At 40.4% G+C, this 27867-nt stretch overlaps 1 protein-coding gene across 3 annotated transcripts; it reads left to right on the top strand.

Annotated features, from left to right (window-relative positions):
• LOC122193621 (bifunctional UDP-N-acetylglucosamine 2-epimerase/N-acetylmannosamine kinase) lies at positions 1–27200 on the top strand. 3 transcript variants are annotated; one of them, XM_042894482.1, is made up of 13 exons: positions 1–37; positions 741–891; positions 5621–5829; positions 7612–8063; positions 9229–9381; positions 9812–10024; positions 10608–10695; positions 16062–16272; positions 19390–19519; positions 22099–22320; positions 23222–23404; positions 24064–24180; positions 25465–27200. In XM_042894482.1, the coding sequence occupies exons 3-13, from the start codon at positions 5666–5668 to the stop codon at positions 25698–25700; spliced, it is 2169 nt and encodes a 722-aa protein (XP_042750416.1). In that variant the 5' UTR covers positions 1–37; positions 741–891; positions 5621–5665; the 3' UTR covers positions 25701–27200. The 3 variants fall into 3 exon arrangements, with proteins under 3 accessions (XP_042750416.1, XP_042750417.1, XP_042750415.1); XM_042894481.1 differs by lacking the exon at positions 1–37 and adding an exon at positions 379–631; XM_042894483.1 differs by lacking the exon at positions 741–891 and having other exon boundaries at positions 7–37.
• The last annotated feature ends 667 nt before the right edge of the window (positions 27201–27867 follow it).

Raw genomic sequence — 27867 nt, 5'->3', positions numbered from 1 at the left:
CTCAGCGCGGCGCGGGGAGAGGCGGCCGCCGAGCGAGGTGACCGCCGGTGGGCCCTGAGGGGGCGGCCGCGCCACGCCGCGCCGCGGGGAGGGCTCCGGGCAGCCGGCGGAGGAGCGCTGCCTGCGGGGGCATCGCCGGGCGGGGCGCGCATGCGTCGCGTGGGCTGGTCGGGGGTGGGGGAGGGCGAGGGTCTGCCGCGAGGAGCGGCGGGTCCGCGGGCGTGCGGGCGGCCGGGCGCGGGGCTGGGCGCGGCGGCGGTGGGTGCAGCCGCGCGGGGACGAAGCGGGCCCCGGTGAGGTGGCGGGTCTGGGGGAAAGGAGGAGCGAGCTTGCGGTGAGGAGCGCCTCGCTTCTGCTGCGGGCCGTCAGGCGGCGGACGGTTCGGTTCGGATTGCTGCGGGTCGGCTCTCCTAGGGGAGCGTCTGCGGGGTGGGGAAAACCGTCGGTCTGGCAGCCGCAGAACGCCCGCCTGCACCGAGGCCTGCGCGTGGCTCACACGGGTTTGTTTGTTAAACTTGTGCTGCAGAGGGTACTAAAAATAATTCCGCTTCGGGGCTGCCCAAAACCTAGTGTTAACTGAAGCTGAAATGTGGAATTGTGTGCGGCAGCGTATGCGGGACTCCGGTGAGAGGTTTGTGTCTGATCCGGGAACGTCATTCGTGCGGCTTCAAAGGCACGCCTTAGGGATGTCGGTTTCACATCTTCGATGTGGTTTCATTTGAATTCGTTGCTGTTTTTAGGCGTGCAGAGCTGGAATGTCCTCCGCAGGAGCATCTCCAAAAGAGGCTGGTTTAGAACTGGGGAAGCAGTGTTGCTGCTGGGTCTGACTGCTGGTGATGCGGTTCAAGGTTGTGTGTGGTGATAAAGGGTGACGCGCGCCCTGACCTAAGTGTACGTGGCTCTGCAGGCACTCTTTCTCCCGTTTTCAGTTTGAGGGACTAAACGCTGTATGTGCACTTAAAATATTTGTAGACCGTTGGACAAAAGGAAAGATTAGATCACATGAAAGCAGCCATCATCTAAACAGATAACTGCGGAAGTTCTAGCAGGAGGAAGTAATTAATTTGTTTGAGGCGTTACCGTCTGAAAGTGTAATCCGGTATTCAATTAACACAGTGCAAGGGTCTAATGAAAATACAAATGTAACGGCTCACTGTAGAAAAAATACTATTAACTTATGGCTGGATTTATAGAATTCAGCTTAATTTGTCGTAAGAATAAGTCGCTGAAGTTCCAGGTTGTATCTGTTCTGCTGAAGGTGGCTGGCATTGTTGTTTTGCAAGGGTGAATGAGAAATGCCATTTCTGATGAGCTCAGTCATGGCAGCTGTCATTGCTTTTTGCCGCCTTTCTTTCGTTCTCAAAGGTAAATTGTGACTGATGGAGTTATATTAGGGAAAAAAAAGTCACCGTGTCGATTATAGTTTCACAGAGCCTTAATGCATAGCAAGTGGAAACTAGAAATATCTTTTACCACTGACAACTTGAGACGGATTTCTGATAGTCCTAACATGACTGCAAAATATTTTTTGTTGTGGCTGTTATATGTGACAAAATGTAATATGCATGAAAAATAGGGAGAACTTGGAAAAACTGATGAATTTTTTAATTGTCACGAGGGTGGGATGCTAAAATAGCCTAACTGACTTTGTCTTAAAAATTTACTGAAAAATGAGATATTTTTTTTCCCCATTTATAAGGTGGACGTGGAGGAATATCTGTGCAATAGTGTCAGTAATAGAGAATCAACTAAAGGAAGATTATATTGATGTCAGAATGTGACAAAGCTAAAAACCAATTTCTTTTTGCATTATTTGTGTATAGTGCACAGCATGTAACCCCTGGCTGTCATCTGACCTTGAGTCTTCTGTGAAAGTACAAAATTTGATCCTTCCATCATGGCTAAGACCTTGCGGAAGTAATTCTCTCTTTTCCCCACAGCAAACTTCCATTGCCCTGTAAATACCAAAAATTAAAGGAGCATGAAATCAGTCAGTGTTATTGTTGTGCTTACACAGCAGCTGCTTGGGAAGAGCTTCCCTAGCTATCTAAATGAGTACAGAGATTGATACTGCTATTATCTGTGTCAGAGAGGAGCATCCTTCTGCATTAAGCTGGGAAAAGTCACCTCTAGTTTACTTGCCACTAAAATGCAGTAAAAATCTGACATAGCATTAAATTTCTTACCCCAAGCATAATACTTATTTAAAATCCAGTTATTCTCAGAAAGAGAACTACAAAAACATACCTGGTCTGATGTTCTCCTACCAAAATGGTGATTTCTGTTGAGGGGAGAAAGGGAGGCAGAGGTGTAAATTGGGTTCCTCTATATTTTTTAAATGAATTTTTCTTTCTCTCTGAAGCTTTTTTTTTTTTCTTTCTTTTTTTTTTTTTTTTCCCATTTTCTGAAATAACCGAAAAGAGCAAGGTAAAATGGTAAACATAGGGTAGGTAAATATTAAACAGGATTACAAAGTTTAATCAGCTACTTAACAGGTTAGAAGAGTCCATTAGAGTAAATGTCTTGCTATGTTATCTGCTGATGTTTGCTTTTTGTTTTGTTTTTGTTGTTGTTGTTTTGTTTGTTTAATTAAAAAAAAGTATTCAATTCCTGGGGCATCTTAATTGTTAAGATGTTAAGAATCCTTTTTTAAAAATAAACAACAGCAACAGCAATCAAAAATAGACTCCAGATCAACTACTGATTATTGTCATTATTGCCTCCAAAAATTGTTGTTTTACTGTAACTTAACCCAATGTTGTATTATTTAATATCTTGATGTACTTTGCCCCGCAACATAGTATGAAAGGGATTAGGAGTCAATATTTAACTCACTGTATTTCACCAAAGTGTGTTTGACAGATACATAAACTGATTTGAGCAAAAACTTTCCTTTTGTTCACAGAGCCTGTCAGTGAATGTATCTCTTAGCAGTTTGTTCCATTCTGTAGTTCTAAAACAGATTTTTTTTTTCTTTGATTTATTTTTGTGCCAATAATTTTGTTAGCTAGAAAGTTCCATTAGAATAGGGAAAAGTCATCCTACTGTTTAGAATTATAGAATTATTTATATTGGAAAAGACCTTCAAGATCGTAAAGTTCAGTCAGCAGCCTGACCTACAAAGTCTGGTTGCTAAACCAGCTCCTTTAGTTATGCCTCTAACGCCTCTTAAATTCCTCCAGTGATGAGGACTGCAGCACTTCTCTGAGCAGCCTGTATCGATGCTTGAGCACGCTCTCGAGGAGGAAATTCTTCCTAATGTCTATTTTAAAAATCCCCTCGCACAACATGTGGTTTTTTTTCCTTATGTTTATCGCCTGAGAGACCAACACCCTCTTCGCTGCAACCTCCTTTCAGGTCCTTCCAGAGAAAGATGAGGTCTTACTTCAGCCTCTTCCAGATGAAGCAGCCCAAGTCTCTCAGTCACTTCTCATAACTGTTCCAGTCTCCAGTTTCATTGCTGTTCTCTGAACACTTCTCTGTAACTTAATATCCTTCTTGCAGAGCAGAGGGGACAGCCGCTCCCCTCGCCTGGTGGCAGCACTGGGCCTGCTGCACCCCAAGGTGTGGTTGGCCCTTTGGGCTGCCAGTACACAATGCTGGCTCACATTCAACTTGTCATCAGTCAGAGCCTCCAGATCCCTTTCCATGGAGCTGCTCTTCAACCTCTTGTGTCCCAGTCTGCGTCTAACCAGGATTACCTTATCCACGTGCAGAATCTGGCACTTGCTCTTCTTAAACTTCTTGTGGCTGGTGCTTGCTCAGAACTCTAGTTTGTCAAGGTTTCCCAGCAAGACCTCCCTACCCTCAAGGGAATCAACAGTTCTTTCCAATTTAGTGTCATCAGTAAACTCACTTAGACTTCCTTTCAGTCCTGCAACCAAGTTATTTACAGAAACTTTAAAGAGAGCTGCACCTAAAAGAGAGCTCTGAGAAACCCCACTAGTGATTGGTTTCCAGATAGATTTAACTCACTGAGTATTGTTGAATGTCATACAGTTGGACTTGGCCCATTGATTTAGTCTAACCAGATTCCTCTGTAAATCCTTCCTACTCTTAAGTAGATCCGCGTACCTGCCTAACTTGATATCATCAGCAAACTTAGTGAGGGTGCACTTGATCCTTCTTCCTCTGGAAGTGGATATGTAATAAAAGTGTTAAATAAAACTAGCTCCATGACTGATCCCTGGAGAATATCACTGCTGATCAGCCACCAACTGGACTGACTTCTGTTTGCCTTTTGAGCCCATCCATCCAGTCATTTCACCTAGCTAACTGTACACCTGTCCAAGCCATGAGTAGCCAGTTTCACCAGGAGAATAGTGTGGGAGATGGTGTCAAACACTTTAGAATTATTAGAATTCAAATAGACAACATCCACAGCCTTTCATAAAGCTATGCTGGCTGCATTGATCTCTCAATTGTTCCACGTCTGCTGTTAGACAGTTTTCAAGAGGATCTGCTCCATAACCCTTCCCAGTACCAAGATGAGTACAGGCAGAGCTGTAGCTACCTTAATCCTCTTTCCTGCCTTCCTTTTAGACTGGAGTCACATTCACTGACTTCCAGTCATCTGGGACCTCCCAGTTAGCCAGGACTGTCAGCAAATTTTTGAGAATGGCTTGGTGAGTGCTTCCACCACCTCCTTCAGTACCCATGGATAAATTCCATCCAGCCCTTTGAATTTATGAATATTAAAAAGATGTAATAGGTTATCTGTTGTTTCCCACTGAACTATAGGTGCTTCATCTTGTTCCCTGTCACCATCTTTCAACTCAGAGGGGTTGTGTATCCTGGGAACAGTTGGCCTTCCTAAAAAAAACAGGCAAAAAGTCATAGAATCACTCAGATTGGAAAAGACCTTAAAGACCATTGAGTCCAACCACGACCTAACCATACTACTCTAACTCTAACAACCCTCTGCTAAATCATGTCCCTGAGCACCACATCCAAACAGTTTTTAAACACAGCCAGGGATGGTGACTCAACCACCTCCCTGGGGAGCCTATTGCAGTGCTTAAGTATGGTTAAGTATCTTAACCATAACTTAATCATTAAGTCATTAAGTATCTTAACATTGTCATCATCTTTCATCACTGCATTTTCCCTCATATCTGATAAAGGATGGAGGTTCTCCCTAATCCCCCTTTTGCAGTTGATGCATTTATAAAAGCATTTTGTATTGTCTTTGACTGTAATAGCTAAATTGATTTCCAGCTGAGCTTTGGCCATTCCAATTTTCTACCTGCACAAGTTGACCACAGCTTTGTAGTTTTTCTACACTGTTTGCTCCCTTTTTCAGTGTTCCAGAGTTTAAGAGTTACAATTGAACTCTGTAGTATTTAAATATTATTCGTATAGAATATGTGAATTACCTATAGAAGAAAATGTGTTAAAATAGTGAGTTCTAAATAAATGAAAAGAACAACCCTACTCTTTATTTTCTGAAATCTTTTAATGTGAAGTACTGTAAGATATCAGTTGTCTGCTAGCAGTGGGTAAGGCAGTATATGTCTATAGTTATGGGCCACAGTTACATATGCTATTCATAACGTGTGCCATTTATTTGCTATAACATTGTTACTAATGGTTTCTATTTATTAATTCATTTATTTTTTAGGAACTGTATTTCAAGAATCTTTCAAAACAGAAACAAAAAGAAGACATGGAGAAGAATGGAAACAACCACAAACTTCGTGTTTGTGTTGCTACCTGCAACCGTGCTGATTATTCAAAATTAGCTCCTATTATGTTTGGTATTAAGGCAGAACCACAGTTCTTTGAGCTTGATGTCGTAGTGCTTGGTTCCCACTTGATTGATGATTATGGGTAAGGTGGATTTTTGTATCTCTCCCATTCTCATTCTGTTTCTGATGTGTTGGCAGTACAGTCATGAATGCTAGGTCACAAAATGCTTGAAATCATGAAAGCACATAACAAAATTTTAAAAATCATTTTTCAGACATTATATTCTATCTCAATTTTCAGCTTCTACTAAGATTTTTTTTTTTTTTTTTTTTTTTTTTTTTTTTACAAATCAGTCTTGGAATTTTAGAAAGTTTTGTGTAAGTGCTGGAACTGAGGTTTTCAACACAGTTTCTAATAAAGTGAGCAATTCAGTTCATTCAGACTTACCTTAGAATCTGGTTATCGTCAAATGAAAATGTGTTACAATTTTGAATTTTCATGGCAAAAAGATAACTTGCAGTCATTCTAAGTTGAAGCTCTTGTAATTTACATACTTACTGGATAAAGTTTTTATATAACTGGTATTGCAGGTAAGTACTGTTAGTTCTCACCTCCAGGATTGCAGGGGAAGAAAGCAGTGTAGGATAATCTCTTTCTTACAAAATGAGTGACTAGAGGTAGAGGAAGGAGAGGTATTAGATATCATTTGGCAGGAGAGATTAGGGTCCCCTTCCTAATAATGTGTAAGTGAGCAGTCACATTACCTGCCTTGGTAGATGGAATGTCTTGTTTCTGATCCTTTCCTTTGTAAGAACTTCCTATATCCCAGATAAGCATTCTCCTATCTGCTGAGGGAAAGGAGGAAGGCAGAAGGAAGAATGTGTATACTTTTGCTGGGGTTCTTTATGTCTGATCTTGCTCCAGATGCCTTTATCAAACTGGGCTAAGAGAATTAAACTGTTAAGAAAACACTTTGCAAGTCAAAGTAAGGTTTTAGCATAACGGTCAGCATTCGAGCACTGTTAAACTATTAGAAATGTCATGCATATCTTCAAGTAAAAGCACTTTCTGGGTTTCCCAACCAGCGATTTTGGCACATGATAAGTTAAGGTGTGATTTTTTGTGAGGTCATGGGTAGTTTTGTTACATCAGACTGCAAAGAGAGCAAATGTAACTGCTGCCCATTCTCAGTACTGTGCTCTGTTTCTTGCTTTGCACTGGCCATTGTTTTCATCCAGTAATATGGTAATGTGAATTCAATACCTTAAAACTAACCTGATTCAAAAAACAAACAAAAAAAACCCCTGTTGTGAGGTTAGCATATGGTCAGGCTGGAAAAATAAGCCAGTCCTGCTTCGCTAGCTGAAGAGGGTTTTTTGTTGTTCCAGTCTGATTTAAATTAATTTATAAGTGTAACCTTTAGATAAGAGCAGTGAATGTAGATAGGTTGAAGACAAAATGGGAAAACTTTTTTTTTTTTTCTCTCTTAGGTTTAAGCAAGCAGCAGTCTTCAGCGTTGCATTTTTTTTTCTGTTGTATTTATACATTCATCCAGCAATGTCTGTTTATTGGTGAAGAACTGGCATATCTTTTCAGAAAAGAAAATGAGCCATATCAGTTTTCCAGTAGACCCCGCAAAGACATGAATAAAGAGTTTAGTTTCTGGGGGTTCTGGAACATGCTTAGCAAAACTTTTTATTAAAGGTGTACAGAAAACTTGATGGAATTGGAGTAGGAGGAATGATCTTTATATAGACTAAAGTGTTCCCAGATTACTTTCCTTAGTGAGGGAGACTTGATATGCAGGCTTTTGTTCAAACATAGTACAACTATTCTAGTGTTCTGGTGTGCAATTATGTTGTCAAGCTGTGTTGCTGTAAATCCAAGTTCTATTTCTTCTAACCCTTTCTCTCTTATCTTCAGTAACACTTATCGCATGATTGAACAAGATGACTTCGATATTCATACAAGATTGCACACTATTGTGAGAGGGGAGGATGAGGCAGCCATGGTGGAATCAGTAGGCCTCGCATTAGTGAAGTTACCAGATGTCCTGAACCGCCTGAAACCTGACATAATGATAGTTCATGGTGACAGATTTGATGCTTTGGCACTAGCCACATCTGCAGCCCTGATGAATATTCGCATTCTTCACATTGAAGGTGGGGAAGTCAGTGGGACCATTGACGACTCTATTAGACATGCTATCACCAAACTTGCCCATTACCACGTGTGCTGCACAAGGAGTGCAGAGCAGCATTTGATAGCCATGTGTGAAGACCACGATCGCATCCTTTTAGCAGGCTGTCCTTCATATGACAAGCTTCTCTCTGCCAAAAATAAGGACTACATGAGTGTTATACGTGTATGGCTAGGTGAGCATCCACTTCTTTATGGTTTTCAAATGACTTTAGACAAACTCACTGAGTTCTTAATCCATGGTCTGTGCTGCCTTGGGGATCTATTGCCCAGTGATTCTAGGAAATGTATGGGAAACAAAGAAGGACAGACTTATTGGTAGTGGGTTTTGTTTTAATTGGGGATTATTGTGAAAGTGTTTCTTCTAAAGAAAGAACAAACAAAGAGAAGGAATGTATTTGCTACCAGTATCTACCATAGCTTTATTTGCACCATTTGGCCTTATTCTGTATTTATTCTGTATGTAAGAAAAGCTGCAAATCAGTCTTACCAGAAAATTAGTCCTTTAACAAAGTAAAAAAAAAAAAAAAAAACCCACCACCAAGACCTTCTTAAATTGGTAATTTCTCTGATGCAAACAATTTAAAAATAGACTTTTTCCTATATGAACACTTTTTTTATGGTGTAAAGAATATGTCAAAAGAGAATCAGAGCTATTTAGAACTAATCTAAAAAGAATTGAGCAAATTTACATTCTGAACGTTCCTTTGCAGAATTTATTGTAATAGGGCCATATGTGCTTACCGCTTTTGATTCCCTGTATTCCAAGTATTTCCTGTAAATGTTGATTCTTTGTGCTTTCTAGTTAAATTTGACAAAGCAGTCTCCTATAATGCACAGTAGCCTGAGTACTTGGAAAATGGAATCTTATTAGATTAGTAGGTGACTGTGTAGTAGATCAGCTGTTTAATAAATACGCAAAAAACAAGTGTAGCTTTAGGAATAAAGTCTTTCTTTGCATGATGATGGAGAGGTGGCGGAAAACCCAAGTAATGAGTGATAATGACAATCACAAACCTACTCATCTCCTGTTGTGAAGCAGCTCTTCAGGAAGATTCATTTCTTGCTGCCGTCAGTGAAAGTTAAGAGGAGCTTCAAAGCTTTCATGTTATTACAGACTTACTACACAGGGAGATGTGAGAACAGCTCTCAGCTCTGGTTTAGACCTGCAAAGATTGAGATCTAGGCCTGAAAGTTAACAGTGTGTTGAGCTTTGGAGAGTAAAAGTTATGAGTCATGCCTAGAGAGGTAAATAATAAGCTGTCACATCACTCCCTCCTCTTACTGTTCTCTGCTACTGAAAAATAAAAAACACTTTTCTTCTTTTTTCCATTTGAACAGGTGAAGATGTTAAACCCAGAGATTATATAGTTGCTCTGCAACATCCTGTAACCACAGATATTAAACATTCCATAAAGATGTTTGAACTGACACTAGATGCGCTCATTTCCTTTAACAAGAGAACGCTTGTTCTATTCCCCAATGTAGACGCAGGTGAGTAAAATGCCTGCGTGACAGAAGGACGGATAACTAGTTGTGAAGCATACATTGGTTCATACAGAGTGCTTTTTCCCATAATCTCCAGCCAGATGGAAATAGCTGGATGATCTCAGCGTCAGACTTGCATCCACTGCAACTTGTCCTTGTCCAAATTGCTGAAGGACGTCACAGCTTTTCAGTGTGGAAGGAAGATGAAGGGAAACTGTATTACATATGGAAGCAACATGCAATGGCTCCTGCACTAACTGAAAAATTATGTTAGATTTGTTGAAATGATTTTGGGGATTAAACTTAAGTTTATGTGCCTGAAAGGGAACAAAAACAGCCCAGAGGTGACAATTCAGTAGGCTGCTATTCACTTCTTTGTGTGTTGAGACTCTCATTGAACTTTTTTCCTTTATTCATGTCTTTTGCTTTTGTGTAGGAAGCAAAGAGATGGTTCGGGTGATGAGGAAAAAGGGCATTGAACATCATCCCAATTTTCGGGCAGTGAAGCATGTCCCATTTGACCAGTTCATTCAGCTAGTTGCCCATGCTGGTTGTATGATTGGTAACAGCAGTTGTGGTGTCAGAGAAGTGGGAGCATTTGGCACACCTGTTATCAACTTGGGGACACGCCAGACAGGAAGAGAAACAGGTAAGTGTTTGCATAACTACTTTAATTTTTTTGTAGTTCTGAAGGTTTTTTGTTTCACTTAATGAAGTAAAACAAAGGCTTTACAGAGACCATCCTGCAGTGTCAGTACAACTTAATTTTTGACCTCTTAAAGCTTTGCTGGCTATTCCCATATTTCTGTATCATGTTAGTGATGAGATAATGAGGCATTTATCTGTAGACAAGTTAAATATAGATCTCCATTTGCAGTGCATCCCATTTAGCAGAGAGAGGACTAATTGTTATCCTTTATAGCTACTTCCATGTTCACTTGTATGCATTTTTCACTTTAAAAACAGGAACCCATCATCTGTACCCAAATCTGTATTGTGGTATTTCAGTCATGCAGATTGACCACTTGTCTATGGTTTTCACTGTACTTACAGAATTCTGTTGAAAACTAGTACTCTACCCTTCATGTTCTGTAAGAGTAACGTTGATTTGGCTGGAGTCTCTTGCTCAGAAGAACTAAAAATGATTACTTCCTTATTCATTTGTAAAGCAGTTCTTATCCTCTAACATCATTTAAGTAGGTGACTCATCCTATTTTGTTATTTTCATCTAGGTGAAAATGTTCTTCATGTTCGTGATGCTGACACACAGGATAAAATTCTGCATGCGCTACAGCTCCAGTTTGGTAAGCAGTATCCATGGTAAGTATGTTTCACACGGGGGGGGTGTAGAAGTAGTTGAGGAAAGTATTTAGATATGGCTTGTCGTATTTGATCACAGACTTTTTAGTGTGCTAATCTGAGGTTACTAATGATGTTTTGATACAATTGGTAGTTTAACATCTAACAGAAAGCAAAGAGGAGAAAATTCATGTATTAGTTTAGACTAGAATTATGAAGACAGCTCATTCCATAGTGGAACACAGAGTATGGGGAGAACATCCTGCCTGTCTACATTTGACATCTGCTTGAAAGACACAGTACTTTGTAGCAGGATTGGCTTCAGGCATAATAAATGCAGGGCCATGAGTACAAACTCTCAGAGAGGCTGCTGGATGTATTCACTGCTCTTCATACGTACAGTACTGAGCCTCAGTTCTAAAACATCTGAGCTCTTAAAAACTTCAGGATGTTGCATATGTTTCATTAAGGACAAGACTCAAGAGTGTATTGGTTGAAGATCTCAGTATAATAATAAAATTAAACACTGGAGAACTAAATGTCTGACATTATTATGTACAGAGATATTTAAAAATGAGACTTATCTGTAGCAAACTGATGTAAATGGGAGTCTTGAGAGGTCTTCCCAGGAGCCAAGATCTGGGACATCGCTGAGAGGGTACCACAGATTGTCGAGAGCACAGACTACTATCCCCTGTTGCTCTTTCACATGGGCATGAAGGATGCAGTAAAGCAGAACATGGGCAGAATCCAAGAAGACTATAAAACCCCATTGCAATCAACTGGGGAATGAACCAGGCCAACCAGAATAGTGGCAGATGTTTTTTAGCTGTGTTGCATGACAAGAGCCACAATGCCAGCTGCCTCACGGGTGTGTATAGCTACAGGGGATCCTCTTGCTTCCCTCTAGGGATACTTGCACCCTCTGCTCCCTTTTCTTCTCTGAAGTGCCTGTATACCAATGCAGCATGGGGAATAAACAGGAGGAAACAGAGATTTATGTGCAGTCACAGGGCCGTGATTTCACTGCTGTCACAGAGACATGGTGGGACAGCACATGTGACTGGGAATGCTGTCATGGATGAATATGTCCTTTTTAGAAAAGACAGGCCAGAAAGGTGAAATGGTGGAATTGCTCTTTATATGAAAGAAAAACTGGAATGCATTGAGCTCCATGTAGGGATGACTGATGAATGAGTGGAGAGCTTGTGGGTGAGAACAAAGTCATAGACTAATACGGGTGACACCGTTGTTGATGTTTACTACAGGCTGCCTGATCAGGAGGAGGAAATTGATGGGGCCTTCTATAGACAGCTGAAAGTAGTCTCACAGTCCCAGGTGCTGATTCTTCAAGCACCCTGATAATTGCAGGAAAATCATCACTGCCAGGAATACACAGTCCAGGAGGTTTCTGCAATGAGATGAAGATAACTTTTTGTGGCAGATCATGGAGGAGCCAATGAGGAGAGGTGTGCTGCTGGACCTTGTTCTCACAAAGAGGGAAGGGTTTGGTTATATGATGGTTGGGAGCAGCCTGAGATGCAGTGATTGTGAAATACTGAAGTTCAAAACCTTACGTGGAAGAAGAAAGGTACTAAATAGGATTAAAGGATTACCACTCTGAACTTCAGGAGAGCCAGCTTTGACCACTTCAAGAACCTACTTGGAGGTATCCCAGTAATTAGAGCATTGGGAGGCAAGGAGGTTGGAGAGAGTTGGTTAACATTCAAGCAGCACTTCTTCCAAGTTCAAGTTCAGTGCATCTGTAAGAGAAAGAAATTCTGCAAAGGTGGCAGAGGACCTACGTGAATGAACAGAAAGCTCATGGAAGAACTCAAATGGAAGAAGAAGGTCAGTGCAATGTGGAAAAGAGGTCTCTCTATGAGGGAGGAATATATGAACGTAGGCAGGGAACACAGGGATACAACAAGGAAGGCTAAGGCTCACCTGAAATTAAATCTGGCAAAGGAGGTTAAGGACTACAAGAAGGACTTCTTTTAAGTATTTGAATAGCAAAGGGAAGACCAGGGAAAATGTGGGTTGCTGTTGACAGAAGTGAGTGCCCTGGTAACAGGGACACTGAGAAGGTGAAGTTACTGAATGCCTCTCTTGCTTTAGTCTTTACTTCTAAGACTGCCCCTCAGGAATCCCAGACACTGGAGATAAGAGAAGGTCTGGGGAATGGAAGACTTCACTTTGGTCAATGAGGATCTGGTCAGAGACTGTCTTTGCGAACTCGATACACACAAATCCACAAGTCCTGATGGGATGCACTAATAGGTGCTGAGGGAGCTGGCAGAAGTGATTGCTACACTACCCTCTGTCATCCTTGAAAGGTCATGGGGAATGGGAAAGGTGCCTGAGGACCGGAAGAAAGCCAATGTCACTCACGTCTTCAGAAGGGCAAGAAGGAGGACCTGTAAAACTACAGGCCCGTCAGCCTCACGTATGTCCCTGGGAAGGTGGTAGAGCAGTTTATTCTGGATGGCATCTCCAAGCAAGTGGAAGAAAGGGAGGTTATCAAGCATAGTCAGCATGGATTCACTAAGGGCAAATCATGCTTGATCAATCTGGTATAGCCTTCTATGCTGTCATGACCATCTAAGTAGATGAGGGGAAGGCAGTGGATGTTGTGTACCTTGACTTCAGCAGGGCTTTAGACTCTTTCTCCTACAACATCCTTGTAATGAGGTCAAGTCAAATGTGGGATAGATGAGTGGAGGTCAATGAGGTGTATTGAGAACTCGCTGACAGAAAGAGCTCAGATAGCTCCAATCAGTGGCAGAATCCAGTTGGAGGCCTGTAACTAATGATGTTCCCCACGGGTGGTTACTGGGCCCAATCTTACTGAACATCATCAGTGACCTGGATGAAGGGATGGAGTTCACCCTCAGCAAGTTTGCTGGTGATACAAAGCTGAGAGGAGTGGCTGACACACCACTGGATGATTGTGCTACCATTCAACAAGACCTGGAAAGACTGGTAAGCTGAGCAGAGAGGAATCTGATAAGATTCAACAAGAGCAAGTGTAGAGTATTGCACATGGGGCGAAGTAATTGCATGCATCAGTGCAGGTTAGGAGCTGACCTGCTGGAAAGTAGCTGTAAGAAGGACTTAGTGGCTCTGGTGGACAGCAAGTACGGTGAACAGTACGCTCATGTGGCCAAGAAGAATAGTGTATCCCAGGGTGTGTTGCAGAGAGCATGGCCAGCAGGTTGAGGAAGGTGATCCTTCTCCACTCTGCCATGGTCAGGCTACATCTGGAGTATTGTCCAGTTCTGGGCTCCTCAGTTAAAAAAAAAAAAAAACAAAACAAACCAACAACAAAAACAAACTTTTGAAGAGAGTCCAGCAGAGGACCACAAAGATGACTAGGGGCCTGGAGCATCCATGTAGTCTTCCTAGTCTTCAGCAAAGCCTTTGACAAGGTCCCTCACAGGCTTCTTCTGGGGAAACTGGCTGCCCGTGGTCTGAACAGATATACACTTCTTTGGGTAAGGAACTGGCTAGAGGGCCGTGCCCAGCGGGTCGTGGTGAATGGAGTGAAGTCCAGCTGGCGACCCGTTTCAAGTGGTGTCCCCCAGCGGTCGGTACTGGGGCCCATCCTGTTTAATATCTTTATTGATGACCTGGATGAGGGGATTGAATGCACCCTCAGTAAGTTTGCAGATGACACCAAGCTGGGAGGTGGTGTCGATCTGCCTGAGGGTAGGGCGGCCCTTCAGAGGGATTTAGACAGGCTGGACTGCTGGGCTGAGGTGAATGGGATGAGGTTCAACAAGGCCAAGTGCCAGGTCCTGCACTTTGGGCACAACAACCCCATGCAGTGTTACAGGCTTGGGGATGAGTGGCTGGATGAGTGTGGAGAAGGACTTGGGGGTGTTGGTTGATGCTCGGCTGAACATGAGCCGACAGTGTGCTCAGGTGGTCAAGAGGGCCAACGGCATCCTGGCCTGCATTAGAAATAGTGTGGCCAGCAGGAGCAGGGAGGTGATCATCCCCCTGTACTCAGCACTGGTGAGGACACATCTTGAGTACTGTGTTCAGTTTTGGGCTCCTCACTACAGGAAAGACATTGAGGCCCTGGAGCGTGTCCAGAGAAGGGCAACAAAACTGGCGAGGGGTCTGGAGCACAAACCTTATGAGGAGCATCTGAGGGAGCTGGGATTGTTCAGTCTGTAGAAGAGGAGGCTCAGGGGAGACCTCAATGCACTGTACAACCTCCTGAAGGGAGGTTGTGGTGAAGAGGGTTTTGGCCTGTTCTCCCAGGCAACGAGCTAGACACGGGGCAATGGCCGCAAGTTGTATCAGAGGAGGTTTAGGTTGGACATAAGGAAGAACTGTTTCTCTCAGGGGATGGTCAGGCACTGGAATGGCTGCGCAGAGAGGTGGTGGAGTTGCCGTCCCTGGCAGTGTTCAAGAGGCGTCTGGATGACGTGCTGTGTGATATGGTTTAGTGCTTGTGGTGGCAATGGTGATGAGGAGACGGTTGGACTGGATGATTTTATAGGTCGTTTCCAGCCTTATGATTCTATGATCTCCCGCTTAAGGAAAGGCTGAGAGATCTTGGACTCTTCAAGCTGAAGAAAAGAAGATTGAGAGGGGATCTCATCACTGTTTATAAATATCTGAAATGTGGGAGTCAAATGGATGGGGACAGACTCTTTTTGGTAGTGTCCAATGACAGGACAAGAGACAGTGGACAAAAAGTGCAACACAGAAGTTCTATTCAAAGACAAGGAAGAACTTAGTTACTATGGGGGTGACAGAGCACTGGAACAGTTTGCCCAAAGAGGTTGTGGAATCTTCTTCTCCAGAGATATTCGAAACCCATCTGGATACTTTCTTATGGTACCTACTGTAGGGAACCTGTTTTACCAGGGGGTTGGACTAGATAATCCTCTGAAGTCTCTTCCAACCCATATGATTCTGTGATTCTGTGAACATACCATTACTATTACTACCATTTATTACTATTACTACTTGTCATATTTGTGATATCTTGTCTGAGTGTGTAGCATGTTCAGAAACTCAGTATCTGTAATTTTAGATTATTATTCTGTGGGGCTTTAATTGAACTCTTATTTGCTCTTTTTTTTTTTTTTTTTGTTAAAAACTTTCCAGTTTTTTCCATCTCATGTTCCATATTCCTAAACGAAGCTAATGTCAGGCTTGCACAATCTGTTGTTGTGTGTGATCTTCAAGCTACTGTACTCTATCTACCACATACCACAATGTACTTGAGTAGTCGAAAGTGTAATGTTATCATAATAGTGATACTATAATTTTGTAACGATACAGTATCACAGCCTTCTGTCATTTAAAAAGATTTGGAGATTGCAGTGTTACTTCCATTTAAATTGTTTTTTTTTGTTTTCATATTATAGCTCAAAAATATATGGTGATGGTAATGCTGTTCCAAGGATTTTGAAGTTCCTTAAATCTATTGACCTCAAAGAGCCATTGCAAAAGAAATTCTGTTTTCCTCCTGTCAAAGATAATATTTCTCAAGATATAGACCACATTCTAGAGACACAGAGTGCTTTGGCTGTGGACTTAGGTGGAACAAATCTCCGAGTAGCAATTGTCAGTATGAAGGTAAATACTATCCTTCTAGCTATTCTGCAAACTTTTGGGGACTTTGTGGTTCTTTTCCTAGAATGGAGATATGCTTAGGATGCAGAAGACTTGAGGAAAGAAGCAGTATGGTCCTAGTTGCATACCTTCCGCACAAAGTCGTATGATCTTAGAAGTACAGGGCAAGTTTCTGATTTGTTGGCCTGAGTTCACCATGCAGCTTTTCATTTGTCAGCAAAGAGGGAAGGGTTCCATACCCTGTCTCGTTACTTTCCTGTTGACTTACACAGCTATGTAACAGATGCACAGAACCACTTTTAGTAACAGCCAGTATTTATAAAAGCAGTGTACTCAGAGGAGATGGTGGGTGGTCACAGGACACAGAGTTTTGCATCTCTTCTACCTGGAGAGGAAAAGGTAGTAAGTAATCAAAAAATCTTAGTATCTTCCTACACAGCATCATGATAAGTAGCGGCACCAAACCGTACATGGAAAAGCATTCTGTGTAAGACATAACACCACAGAGATGTAAACCACTTATAGAGAGGCAGGCAAAAAATAAAATACTAATTACGGGCCTGGAAAACAGGGAAAAGTTGAATACACTAGAGTTGTTTAATACAGAGAAGAGAAAAGTGCTGTAGAAAAAAGCCTTCAGATATGTAGAAGCCTTTTCTGTAAGGAGAAAAAATTAGTCCAATATGTGTATGAAGAAATAGCAACAGATTAAAACTACAGAGTGGAAAATTACTCTAAAGGATTTTTTACTATCCAACTTAGCTGTAAATTCAAAAGTTAGAACAGGTTGTTTGGGACAGTATGATGTCTTCGTCACAGAAATAGTAGGAACTACTTTTGAAATAGGCTTGAAATTACAGCTTGAAATTAGAGTGTGCAGGGAGAGTTAATGGTACCCATGCTTAAAACTTCACCTACCCATTTGTCTGCTAACATGGCACAGTAAGAACCTTTTCTTTGCCTGTGCCATAGAACGGATAAGGATGCATTGTGTGCATAGTTTTGCTTCCTACAGACAGCATATCATAGGTGCTTGCCAACTAACTCAACAAGGTGAAGATATGTAGTTGGTGAAAGGTAATGAAAACTGAAGTCCTGAAAAAAAGAGAGGCTACCAAAATGGCATCAGTATCAGTCTGGTGTCAGATCACTTGTGAAGGTGTCCTGTAGTGAAACAAGTAAACACACCCATGATCATCAGCTGATTTCCCAGAATCAGAATTTCAGAATTAGAGAATATCTACTTGAACTTGGAAGCTTCAAGGTAGGGGCAGTATTGATGTAACTATTATTTAGCTATGGTGTTAAAATTCTTGCAATTATTATCAAGGTGATAATGAGAAGACAGTTAAGAATTTAAACTCATTTAAACATCAGTTTTTCTGCTTTAGAAAACAAAGTAATAATGAAAAATAAAAATTCTGAATTCTGCAGCACTTTAAGGATTTGATTAAAGTTTGTGATGAAGTTTTTGGCTTTTATTCTCCGTAGTGTTGGAGAACTACTCCTTCTGTTGCACTGTGTACTTTCAGATATCTAAATCAGTTAGACATAGTTAGAAAGGAGGACAAAACATTGTCCCTGAAGAAATGGGAAGAACTGTTTAAATAGACCTGTTATTGTTCAGAATGTTTGTATTCACTTGAAAGTATGTGTGTGGCAGCTGAGGTCTGGAAGAAAACATTTTCAATTATAATTTTTTTTAGCAGTCAAACTAATGCCACGATTTCTGCCAACACAAAGATGAAGGTAACTAAATTGGAAAAAATGTTGTCTGTTCTGCAGTGTGTAGTTTGAGGTGGCATTTATGAAAGTTAAAATGTTAGCACATCAGAGCAAAAGATCAACGCTTCATAATAAAATTTACACCACAGTTTTAAGGATTTAACAGCAAGTGGCAGAGATGAAGGTGAGGTTTCCAGGAAGAAAATAGTAGTTTTCAAGAACTCAGGAAGTGCTCCTTTTGAAAGATGCTGTCTTTGGAGGTTTGCTGTGGCCTTGTCTTACAAATGCCTTCCTCTGTTTTGCCTTCCCCTCCAAACCAGAAGAGGAAACTAAACATAACATTTAAAATAACAACAGAAAGCACCATTGCTGATGCTGATGGAGTGAAATGTAATGCTCAAAAATATCAAAGTTCTGGCATTTTCTTAGTTACTCTGGCAAGAACATGTGAGATGTGTGGCATATAGACTGACTGACTTTGTTATTCCTTTTTCCTTAGATGTGCAAATACACTGCTGTTCACTTATGCATATTTTTGTAGAGTACTCACTATATAATACAAAGAACAGCTTTGCTAAAGAAAATAGCATCTTCTGCATATTCATAGCCTTGTCCTGCAATATAATCATTACATTAAGGTTAGTTCTTTTGTACCACAGATTCAGATGTGCGTAATTAATTTTTTTACTACCAATACATGACTCACAGGCTTTAAAAATAATCCCTTCCTCCTGCATCCTCCCTCCCACATACATCAGATGTCACAGTAGATGTACTCCAGAAATATTTCCAGTGACTCAGAGTCATAACCACTTAGAAGAAAGGTTATTTCTGAAAGGATAGTAAGTTGTACGTTAAAATTTGAAGCACTTCTCTCTGGCTGGTATAGCAACAAGATGCTAGCTACTGCTAGCAACACCATTCAAATTTCCATGCAGTCAGATTAGAAGCATCTCATTCTTAAGTGCAGTGTTTTTTGTGTTTTTTGTTTTTTTTTTTTTTTTTAGCAATTATTATTAATTTTCTTAATACTTAAGAATTGAGCTTAAGAAAAGAGTACTGCTGTGTCACAGTTTATTCCTAACAACAGTTCCAGCACATTTCCTTATCCAATTCACATGTTCCATCTGTATTTTATTTCAGCTAGGGGAAATTGAAGCAGAATGTAAGGCCTAAGATACAGAATTTAAAGCCTTCCTCTTGCAAGTTTGTCCCCCAGAGTCCTCAGGAATCAGAGGACAATCTGTTCTGTAGCACCAAAGTCTAAGATGTATTAAATATATATACATATATATATATATATTCACTTTTTAAGTTGACCTGTATTGAAATTAAAGAGAAATTTCATTAGAAAGTAAATTTCTGTGGAGAACATTTATGGTTTTTATTTTCTAGGGTGAAATAGTTAAGAAGTATACCCAGCTCAACCCTAAAACTTATGAAGACAGACTAGATCTAATTCTAAAGATGTGTGTAGAAGCTGCATCGGAGGCAGTAAATCTGAACTGCAGAATTTTGGGAGTAGGTAAGTTAGTGAATACTTTTTTGTCTTTTCATCTGAGAGTTCAACATGTAACGAAATGTTACTGACTAATGTAAAGCACTTCTTTCAAACTGATCCTGTGTATTTTGAACTCTTACACTTCATTCCTACCACCACATCTGAAAAAATTAACTTTTTATGAAAACAGGAAGCTGACTATAAATACTGAAATTGCTCTAGCCTGTAACAGCCAGGAAGGTAATCTGCTGAGTTTTAACAGTGCCCAAGTCATAACCTCTAGCACAGTTAAGCTTACAGTAAAGGCTCCCATGTTACTGAAAAAAAATGGCTGTTTGTACTTATTATATGGTTTCTATACTTCTGAATTTGAATGGCACATTCTAAAAGTTCTCTGAATTAAACATATATGAAATCCATGGTACACAGAAGTGGATTGTGAAATTCCCTGCAGAATCTTTGTATTGAAACAGGTCTTGAAACAACCTCAGCTGAGTTCAGTTTGCTTTGTTACCTGTAAGCCTTTCTTTATGGCCAGGGTTGGTTGTGCTGTAGAAGTCTCAGTCGCACTGGGGCAGAACAAAAAGGCTACAATCTTATATCAGTTTTGCAGCTAACAGAAACAAAGGCAACATTCTTAATTCATTTCCATTTTGCTTACACTGTAGTAGAGTCATAGAATGGTTTAATTTGTAGGAGACCCTTAAAGACCATCCAGTTCCAATGCCCCTGCCATAGGCAGGGATTTTGCACACTAGTTTGGGTTGCCCAAAGTACCCTACCCAACCTGGCCTTGAACACTCCCAGGGATGAGGCATCCACTGCTTCTTTTGGGAACCTGTTCCAGTGTCTCACCACCCTCATCATGGAATTTTTCTTCCTTACATTCAATTTAAGTCTCCTGTTGTTCAGTTTTAAACCATTGTCGTTTTTCCAGTCAGTGTATGATCTGGTAGAAAGTCTTGCAGTCCTTATTATAAGTTACCTATGTACATTGAAAGTCTTCTCCAAGTGTTTTCTCCAAATTTTTCTCTTCTCCAAACATTTCTTTTCTCCAACCACAACTCTCTCAGCCTGCCTTCATGGGAGATGTTCTTCAGCTCTCTGTGATCATTTTTGTGGCCCTCCTCTGGATGCAGTATAACAGGTCCATGTTTTTCTTGTGCTGGGGACTGAGAACTGGAGACATTACTCTGTGAGAGGTCTCATGGGAGCAAAGCAGAGGGGGATAGTAATCTCCTTCACTGTGCTGGCCATACTTTTTAATGCAGGCATAATGTGTCTTCCATCCATTAGCACCCCCAAATCCTTCTCTACAGGGCTGATTTGATCTATTCATCCCCCAGCCTGTACTGACCTTGGGGATTACCCCAGCTCAGATGCAGAACTTTACACTTGGCCTTGTTTAACAGACCCACTCCTCAAGCCAGATTACATCCCTGCAGTCTAGCATATCAAAGTTATTCTGAACTTTGAAAGTTTATTATTTTTGAAACAATGTTAAGCACAGAGTCAGTAAGAAGTGTCAGTTTTGCACTTTGCATCTTTCAGACTACCTGTTGCATAGTACCCATGACTTAACCACCCGGACTAGTTTACTGTGCCCAGATGCTCAGTCTTGAAAGCCTCACACTTCTTGTAGAAGTGGTCGCAAACTCTGCATTAATAGGTATCCCAAATGTCTAAGAACTTTTTATCATCGCCTAGGTGAATTAGGATAACGGTGTTACAAGAACCAATATACAGTGTTATTATGTGAAGAAAAAGCTTTCCTTTTATTTGTTTAATTGTGTCAGAATTACATTCCTATTTACTTGGCAGCCCAGTTTCTTTGACTTTCAGTGACTGACTGTTACCGTTTGGTTGCTCTTGAAGGAAAAATTTTGCTACAGAATAAGATACATGTCTTACCTGGTTATTTTGTTTTTGCTGACTGATACTTGCCTCATTCAGTGTTGCAGTTTGAATCAGGCTGTTACTTGAAATTAAGATTTCTTTTGTAATTTCTATGGGAATAACTAATTTGCTAAATTATCATTATTTCCTTAAGGCTAAAAATCATAAACTTAAGTGATCTCTTCTGTCCTGTAAATACTTAGAAGGATCCTTGATCCTAGAGCCACTGTCAGTACTACTGATTAGTTATCATAGGTAATGGTAAAAGTAAAGGCATGTTTTAACAAGTTCTTGCTGAGTTAGCATGGAAAGCTTTTTTTTTTTTTAGTAAGGATTTTCTGAGTATCTTTAGATAAACTACAGAATTGCATAGTGTCTGCTCTAGAATGATGACTAAAATATCCAAACTGTGGTGTCTAGACCCAGATATCTCTATAATAGAGTGGCTCCTCAGAGGTGCCGAAAGAGTCCATTAGCTTTAGAATCCTCTCCAGCTAGAGAAAACTGGTTAATGGTAACAATTCTCTTTACATGTCATTAGTAGCAATAACACTGGCAATAATACATGGAATTTTTTACCTTACCACTTTGCTTCAACACTAATAGGAGAAATAATACTTCTCAATGCACAGAGAAAAACTAATTTTTACTTATGGTTCTAAAGAGACTTAGTTCTGCTTTTTCTCTCCTATACTTCTGGGACTTAGGTATTTCCACAGGTGGACGTGTAAACCCTCGAGAAGGAATTGTGCTTCACTCCACAAAGCTCATTCAGGAGTGGAGCTCTGTAGATCTCAGAACCCCAATATCTGATGCTCTGCACTTGCCAGTCTGGGTGGACAACGATGGAAACTGTGCTGCTCTAGCAGAAAGGAAATTTGGTCATGGAAAAGGAATAGAAAATTTTGTAACACTCATCACTGGTACAGGTGAGTATGTTATAGTTCAGTGAAAAGTGAAGTTGAAACACCAGAATACTCAGAGGCTCATCTGGTTTTAAAAGCATAAACACCTGATAAGCACCTGTAAAGCTCTGATATATTAACTTCTTAAACCACAAATCCTTGTGCCACTATATCTGTTTGTACTTTTATTCAGGTGAATGATATGATACCCTTTGCATGGTACATCTTTCTTGATAAATGTAAATTCTGCTGTTGCTGACAAGACATTTTCTTGAAATAAGCAAAATTTGATCAATTTTAGCTGGAGTAATTTTAGTTTGTTCAGCTCTATATCTTAATTATTTCTCTTCTGTCTGCAGAAATACAAGATCAGAGTATATATGTAGAATAGCTAGATAAGAAAACTGAGTAAGACAGATAGTATCTCAAGTGCAGAGGTAGACTTTTCTTCCTAAGCATACAGTCCTTTTGACCATTTGCCACAACATTTACAGTATTCTTTATGACTAGTTATTCTAAACAGCTGTTGAAATACAGTATTAAAACCTCTGAAAATAAAAAAATTTAAGGCCACTTCTGGTGTCATCTTTGAGGAAAAAAGCATGATCCACAAGCTTAAAAGATCTGTTACAGTAGTCCCGTGTCATCCACAGATTTTAAATAAGATTGGAAAAAATAGCAAGCAATATATACTGGTTTTGTTACATAAGAACAGGAGGTAATACAAGCTTACTTAGTATGTATGCTGAATAGGAGAAATTTGTTGAATAACAGTCATTTGTGGGCTCCCGTACAGAAGACCATGGATGCACATACTTTTTCCAATCTGTATTAGAATAAGCCAATTTCAATGTCTTACTGAACTGGGGTGTTTGAAGACTGCATTTTACTTTTTTTACTATTGGCTGGTTTTGTATCTTTGCAGGAATTGGAGGTGGAATCATACATCAACATGAATTGATCCATGGCAGTTCTTTCTGTGCTGCTGAGCTTGGGCATATTGTAGTATCTTTAGATGGACCAGAGTGCCTGTGTGGTAGCCAAGGATGTATAGAAGCGTATGCCTCTGGAATAGCATTACAGAGAGAAGCTAAGAAACTGCATGACGGTACCTATGGTTTTATTTTTGAAAACATTTAAATGATTCCTAAATTGCAGTATAGTTAAAAAAAAAAAATTCAAAGGAGACATTGAAAAAAAGACCTGCCACCAGGAGGAGGCAATAGCAGGTATACAGGCAACTGGCTAGAAGGTCCTGTGTATAGGCAGTGGAGGAGCTGCAACAGCCTGTATTAGTACCAAACAATTCTTTTTCAGATATGGTAGTATGCAGTCACGCCATATTTAGAACCTCTGGCTTCAAAATTGCAATAAACATGTAGCAGAGTTCAGTTTCTCCTTTTTAATGATGTGGTAAGTTTTGCAACTTGACAGGCATTCTGTGAGCAGTTGAGTTTCACAGGCATCATCTTTCAGCAACAGCTTCTCACTCTGTTGACTGAGTTTGATAACATTTATATTTGATTTTATGAAGGTTTTAGTGCAGGTAATCATATTAGTGAATTACTTTGTTTGAATTTGATGCTCTCCTTCTACAAGCAGTTCTCTGAACTGTGATCACTAAATTCAGAGCAGAGCCGATAGCTCAAATTTCAGACTTCAGAATGTAAGTAGAGACATAGAAAAATTAATTGCTGTTTATTCCATTTCTTAAGTTAACACATCACCGTTTTTATCTCTTGGCTTTCTCTCCTCCTCTCCAAACAGAGGATCTGCTTTTAGTAGAAGGAATGTCAATGAAGAATGAAGAGGTTGTTAGTGCTGCACATCTCATTCAAGCAGCTAAACTTGGAAACACAAAGGCAGAAAGCATTCTCAGAACAGGTAAGAAGACAGCCAAAGGTGGAAAAACCCTCCCATGATTAGATTTTTGGGGATACAGATATGGTAATACACTACAAACACAACACCAATGTACATTTGAGGACCTCTATCTTTATAATTTCTACCTGTAATGAAATGTTAAACACAAGTGTTGGAGGAAGTGTGAGCAGAAGGTATATCAAAGATTTTCTGTTCTAATAAATAAGATTAAAATCCTGAAAAGATCAGTTTGGTCTTAAATGAAAAAAAGAAGTGAGGTCTCAAGGTCTTCATGTTGAAGAATTTGGGAAAAGACATTTTATTGTATGCAAGTGAATGTCTAGTCTGAGCAAGCAGAGGCAATTTGCCTATTATTTTACATGGGATAATTTACTATTTTACTAGCTTGAAACATATAGTCATAGAATCATGATCAAGGTTGGTAAAGATCTCTAAGATCATCCAGTCCAACCATCCACCTATCACCAATATTTCCCACAAAACCAAGTCCCTCAGTACCACATCTAAGCATTTCTTGAACACCTCCAGGGACAGTGATTTCACCACCTCCTTGGGCAGCCCATTCCAGCTCTTGACTGCTCTCTTGGAGAAGTATTTCCTAACATCCAACCTGAATCTTGCCTGGAAGAACTTGAGGCCATTCCCTCTCATCCTATTACTAGTTACATGGGAGAAGAGGCTGACCCCCACATCACCACAACCTTCCTTCAGGCAGTTGTAGAGAGCAATAAGGTCAATCCTGAGCCTCCTCATCTCCAGACTGAACAATCCCATCTCCCTCAGCCACTTTCCATAAGACCTGTATTCCAGACCCCTCACAGCTTTGTTACCCTTCTCTGGACGTGCTCCAGGGCCTCAGTGTCTTTCTTGCAGTGAGGAGCCCAAAACTGAACACAGTACTTGAGCCATGGCCTCACCAGGACTGAGTACAGAGGGCCAATCACTTACTGGCTGCACTATTTCTGATAGAAGCCAGGATGCCATTGGCCTTTCTTCATACATACCTGGTAGCACTGAGAAGTTAGAATAATGCTTTGCTGTTTTCTTCTAGAGTACAAGTGTGGTAATACACAGCTTGATCTTTCACATCCATATTATTGAATAATGCACTACTGCACTTCTTTTTTTCCTTTTAAAGGAAAGATTAATACAGTCTGATAACATAAGTTCAAAACTTGTAACATTCTTCTGAATACTGAGTTATTTGCTGCTATCAGATCTATTTCAAAAAATTGTGTTTGCACTGCTTTGAGTATTCCATGTAATTTCATTTATTTTTTTCAGCTGGTACAGCATTAGGACTTGGAGTTGTGAACATTCTGCACACCATGAACCCCTCCCTTGTGATCCTTTCTGGAGTTCTAGCCAGCCACTATATTAATGCTGTCAAAGATGTGATACATCGACAGGCTCTGTCATCTGTTAAAACTGTGGATGTGGTGGTCTCAAATCTAGCAGACCCTGCTCTTCTTGGAGCTGCTAGCCTGGTACTGGATTATACTACCCGTAGAATATACTAGGTGCCTGGAAGAATTACAGAAATGAACTATTCATATTCCTTATGGGTGGAGGGAATACTTTGCCCAAAATCTTTTTTTGACCAGAGCAGCTACAGAATCAGAGTAATGATGTTCTAAATAGTTAGTGACTACATTTCCTAATTGAGGTATTAGCTTTTTGTAGTTTTTCTAAATTTCATCAAAATTCGTAGGAACTATTGTGCAATTCTGTTGATTTTAATCACCTCAAAGCCCAGAGTAGGCTTTAAGTGTAGCTGAATTATTTATGAGCGTATCTTGATGTAAGGTAGGGAATATGTGTATTGTGTCAAATTATAGCTAATACTTGGGGATCCAGTTCTCATTTTTCACCTTTGTGAAATGAGAAGTCTACAATGTGACCAGCTTTTCGATTTACAGGTTTCCACCCACACAGTAAATAGGATACAATCACCAACAGCAGGTGTTAGTTTCTGTAAGTGGAAACAACAGAAGGTGCCTCCGCAAACAAAGCTCTATTTAGAAGTGGTTTGTGAAGGACTTGGAGGATACAGTTATTTATTACATCGCCGTTAGAGGGCAGAGTCCCATTTTAGAAGCTTTGCATATGAAGGAGAAAGATGTCTCGTGAGCTTGCACGCTGCAAGAGCAGTCCAAACAAACTGACAAGTGTAGCAGTGTTCACCTTTGTGTTCTGGCTACAGCCCGCAGTAAGTATTTTTATTTTTGAGGTTGAATTTCATTTTAATGGGTATTCTCAAGGGACTTAGTCTACCACTTTGTCTCCCAAATTAGCAGAGGGGACTTTATTCTTCAGTGGCCAGTTATCTGACAGCCAATAATGTGGTATATATAAGCATAAAGACTGCCTCTTGAGAAATCTCATTCACTGCAGAGTGACTTAGCGCATCTCCTCAGCAGTGCTGGGGATGCAGGTGAAGTGTCAGTGATGTCCTGCATTTACCATCAACTCATAGGATGGAAAGTTAAATCTGAGCCTCGTCCTCACAAGGTATTTATTAGCCTTGGAGCAGCTAACCTTAAAGGCTTGCCTTGTTAAAAAACAGTTTATATGACACTCTGGAAATTTTTACAGGAAACATTCTGAGAGAGAGAGAGGGCTTTTCTGGGACCTGCATAGAGGCCAAAGATCACACAGTGTACTGTGTGCATTTAAGGAAGGCAGGTTTCTTTAGCTTTAAGTCTTTATTTGATACATAGTTCTGTCTCTATTGATCTGCTTTTTGGCATGCTTTCAAGATGCTGTAATACTGACAATTACTTGACACAAGAAGAAACTTAAAAACAGGACAGTGTAAGTGGTCAGCTATCCCAGAAAAAAGACAGCAGCCAGAGAAACAATCTTGTATCCTGGCATTTAATGAATCATCTACTCCATAGTGAGGATATACTGGCTCTTAACCTTTGCTAAGTTGCATCAGGCTTTATGTGTTCCTTTTCATTAGTGTCTGGATTTAGTTGATGGGTTCCTTCACTAACTAGGACTAGACTAGACTAACTTCAGTACTAGAGCAGTAGCTCCATGAGCAGGTCAAGAAGTCTGTTTTGATCTACAGTGACAACAGCTCAGGGTGGGGATAATAGTATTGAGGTTCTAGCAGAGAGAATACCTATCGTTTGACCTTTCCATCCCCCCAGCATCACGAGGACTGTTTGATAAAAAGTGGGACCAGGTTTTGCTTTCCAGACTTCCCAATGCTGTTTCCCTTTTGACATCTCAGATAAAATTTCTCCTTAGCAGCTGAAGGGAGATGGCAGGCAGTGACAAAATATGAAAGATGTTTAAACATTTGAAAACATTTGATAAAATAAACCAAAAGTCTATTTTCTTTAAGAAAACAATTATTAAAATGTTTTTGAAGTTGTTTTTTTCTGGCAACTGGACAAAAACCAGCTGCAAAGGGGCAAGTGGTGCAGAAGAAGTCCTTGGTTTTCCTGAGACAGTTGTCAGTTTATAAAATTAAAAAGATGTTCATATTTAAAAGTGTGACTTTTGTTTGCTTTTTCTGTTATTTCTTCCTCCCCTGTTCAGAATCCTGTCACACCTCAGACACTTCTTTGTGAACCAAAGGTTTCATGGACACTACTCTTAGTCCTATCCAGTGCCAGGGGAGAATATCTACAGTGCCATGCTGTGTGATTAGTATATGTTGACCCTGTGCACTTT

This window comes from Lagopus leucura, unplaced genomic scaffold (genome assembly GCF_019238085.1).
Source record: "Lagopus leucura isolate 7727_CA_CO unplaced genomic scaffold, USGS_WTPT01 63708-0_obj-0_obj, whole genome shotgun sequence".
NCBI classification, from domain to species: Eukaryota; Metazoa; Chordata; class Aves; order Galliformes; family Phasianidae; genus Lagopus; species Lagopus leucura.
The sequence above is the reverse complement of the archived record's forward strand: the minus strand, read 5'-3'. Positions and strand labels throughout refer to the sequence as shown.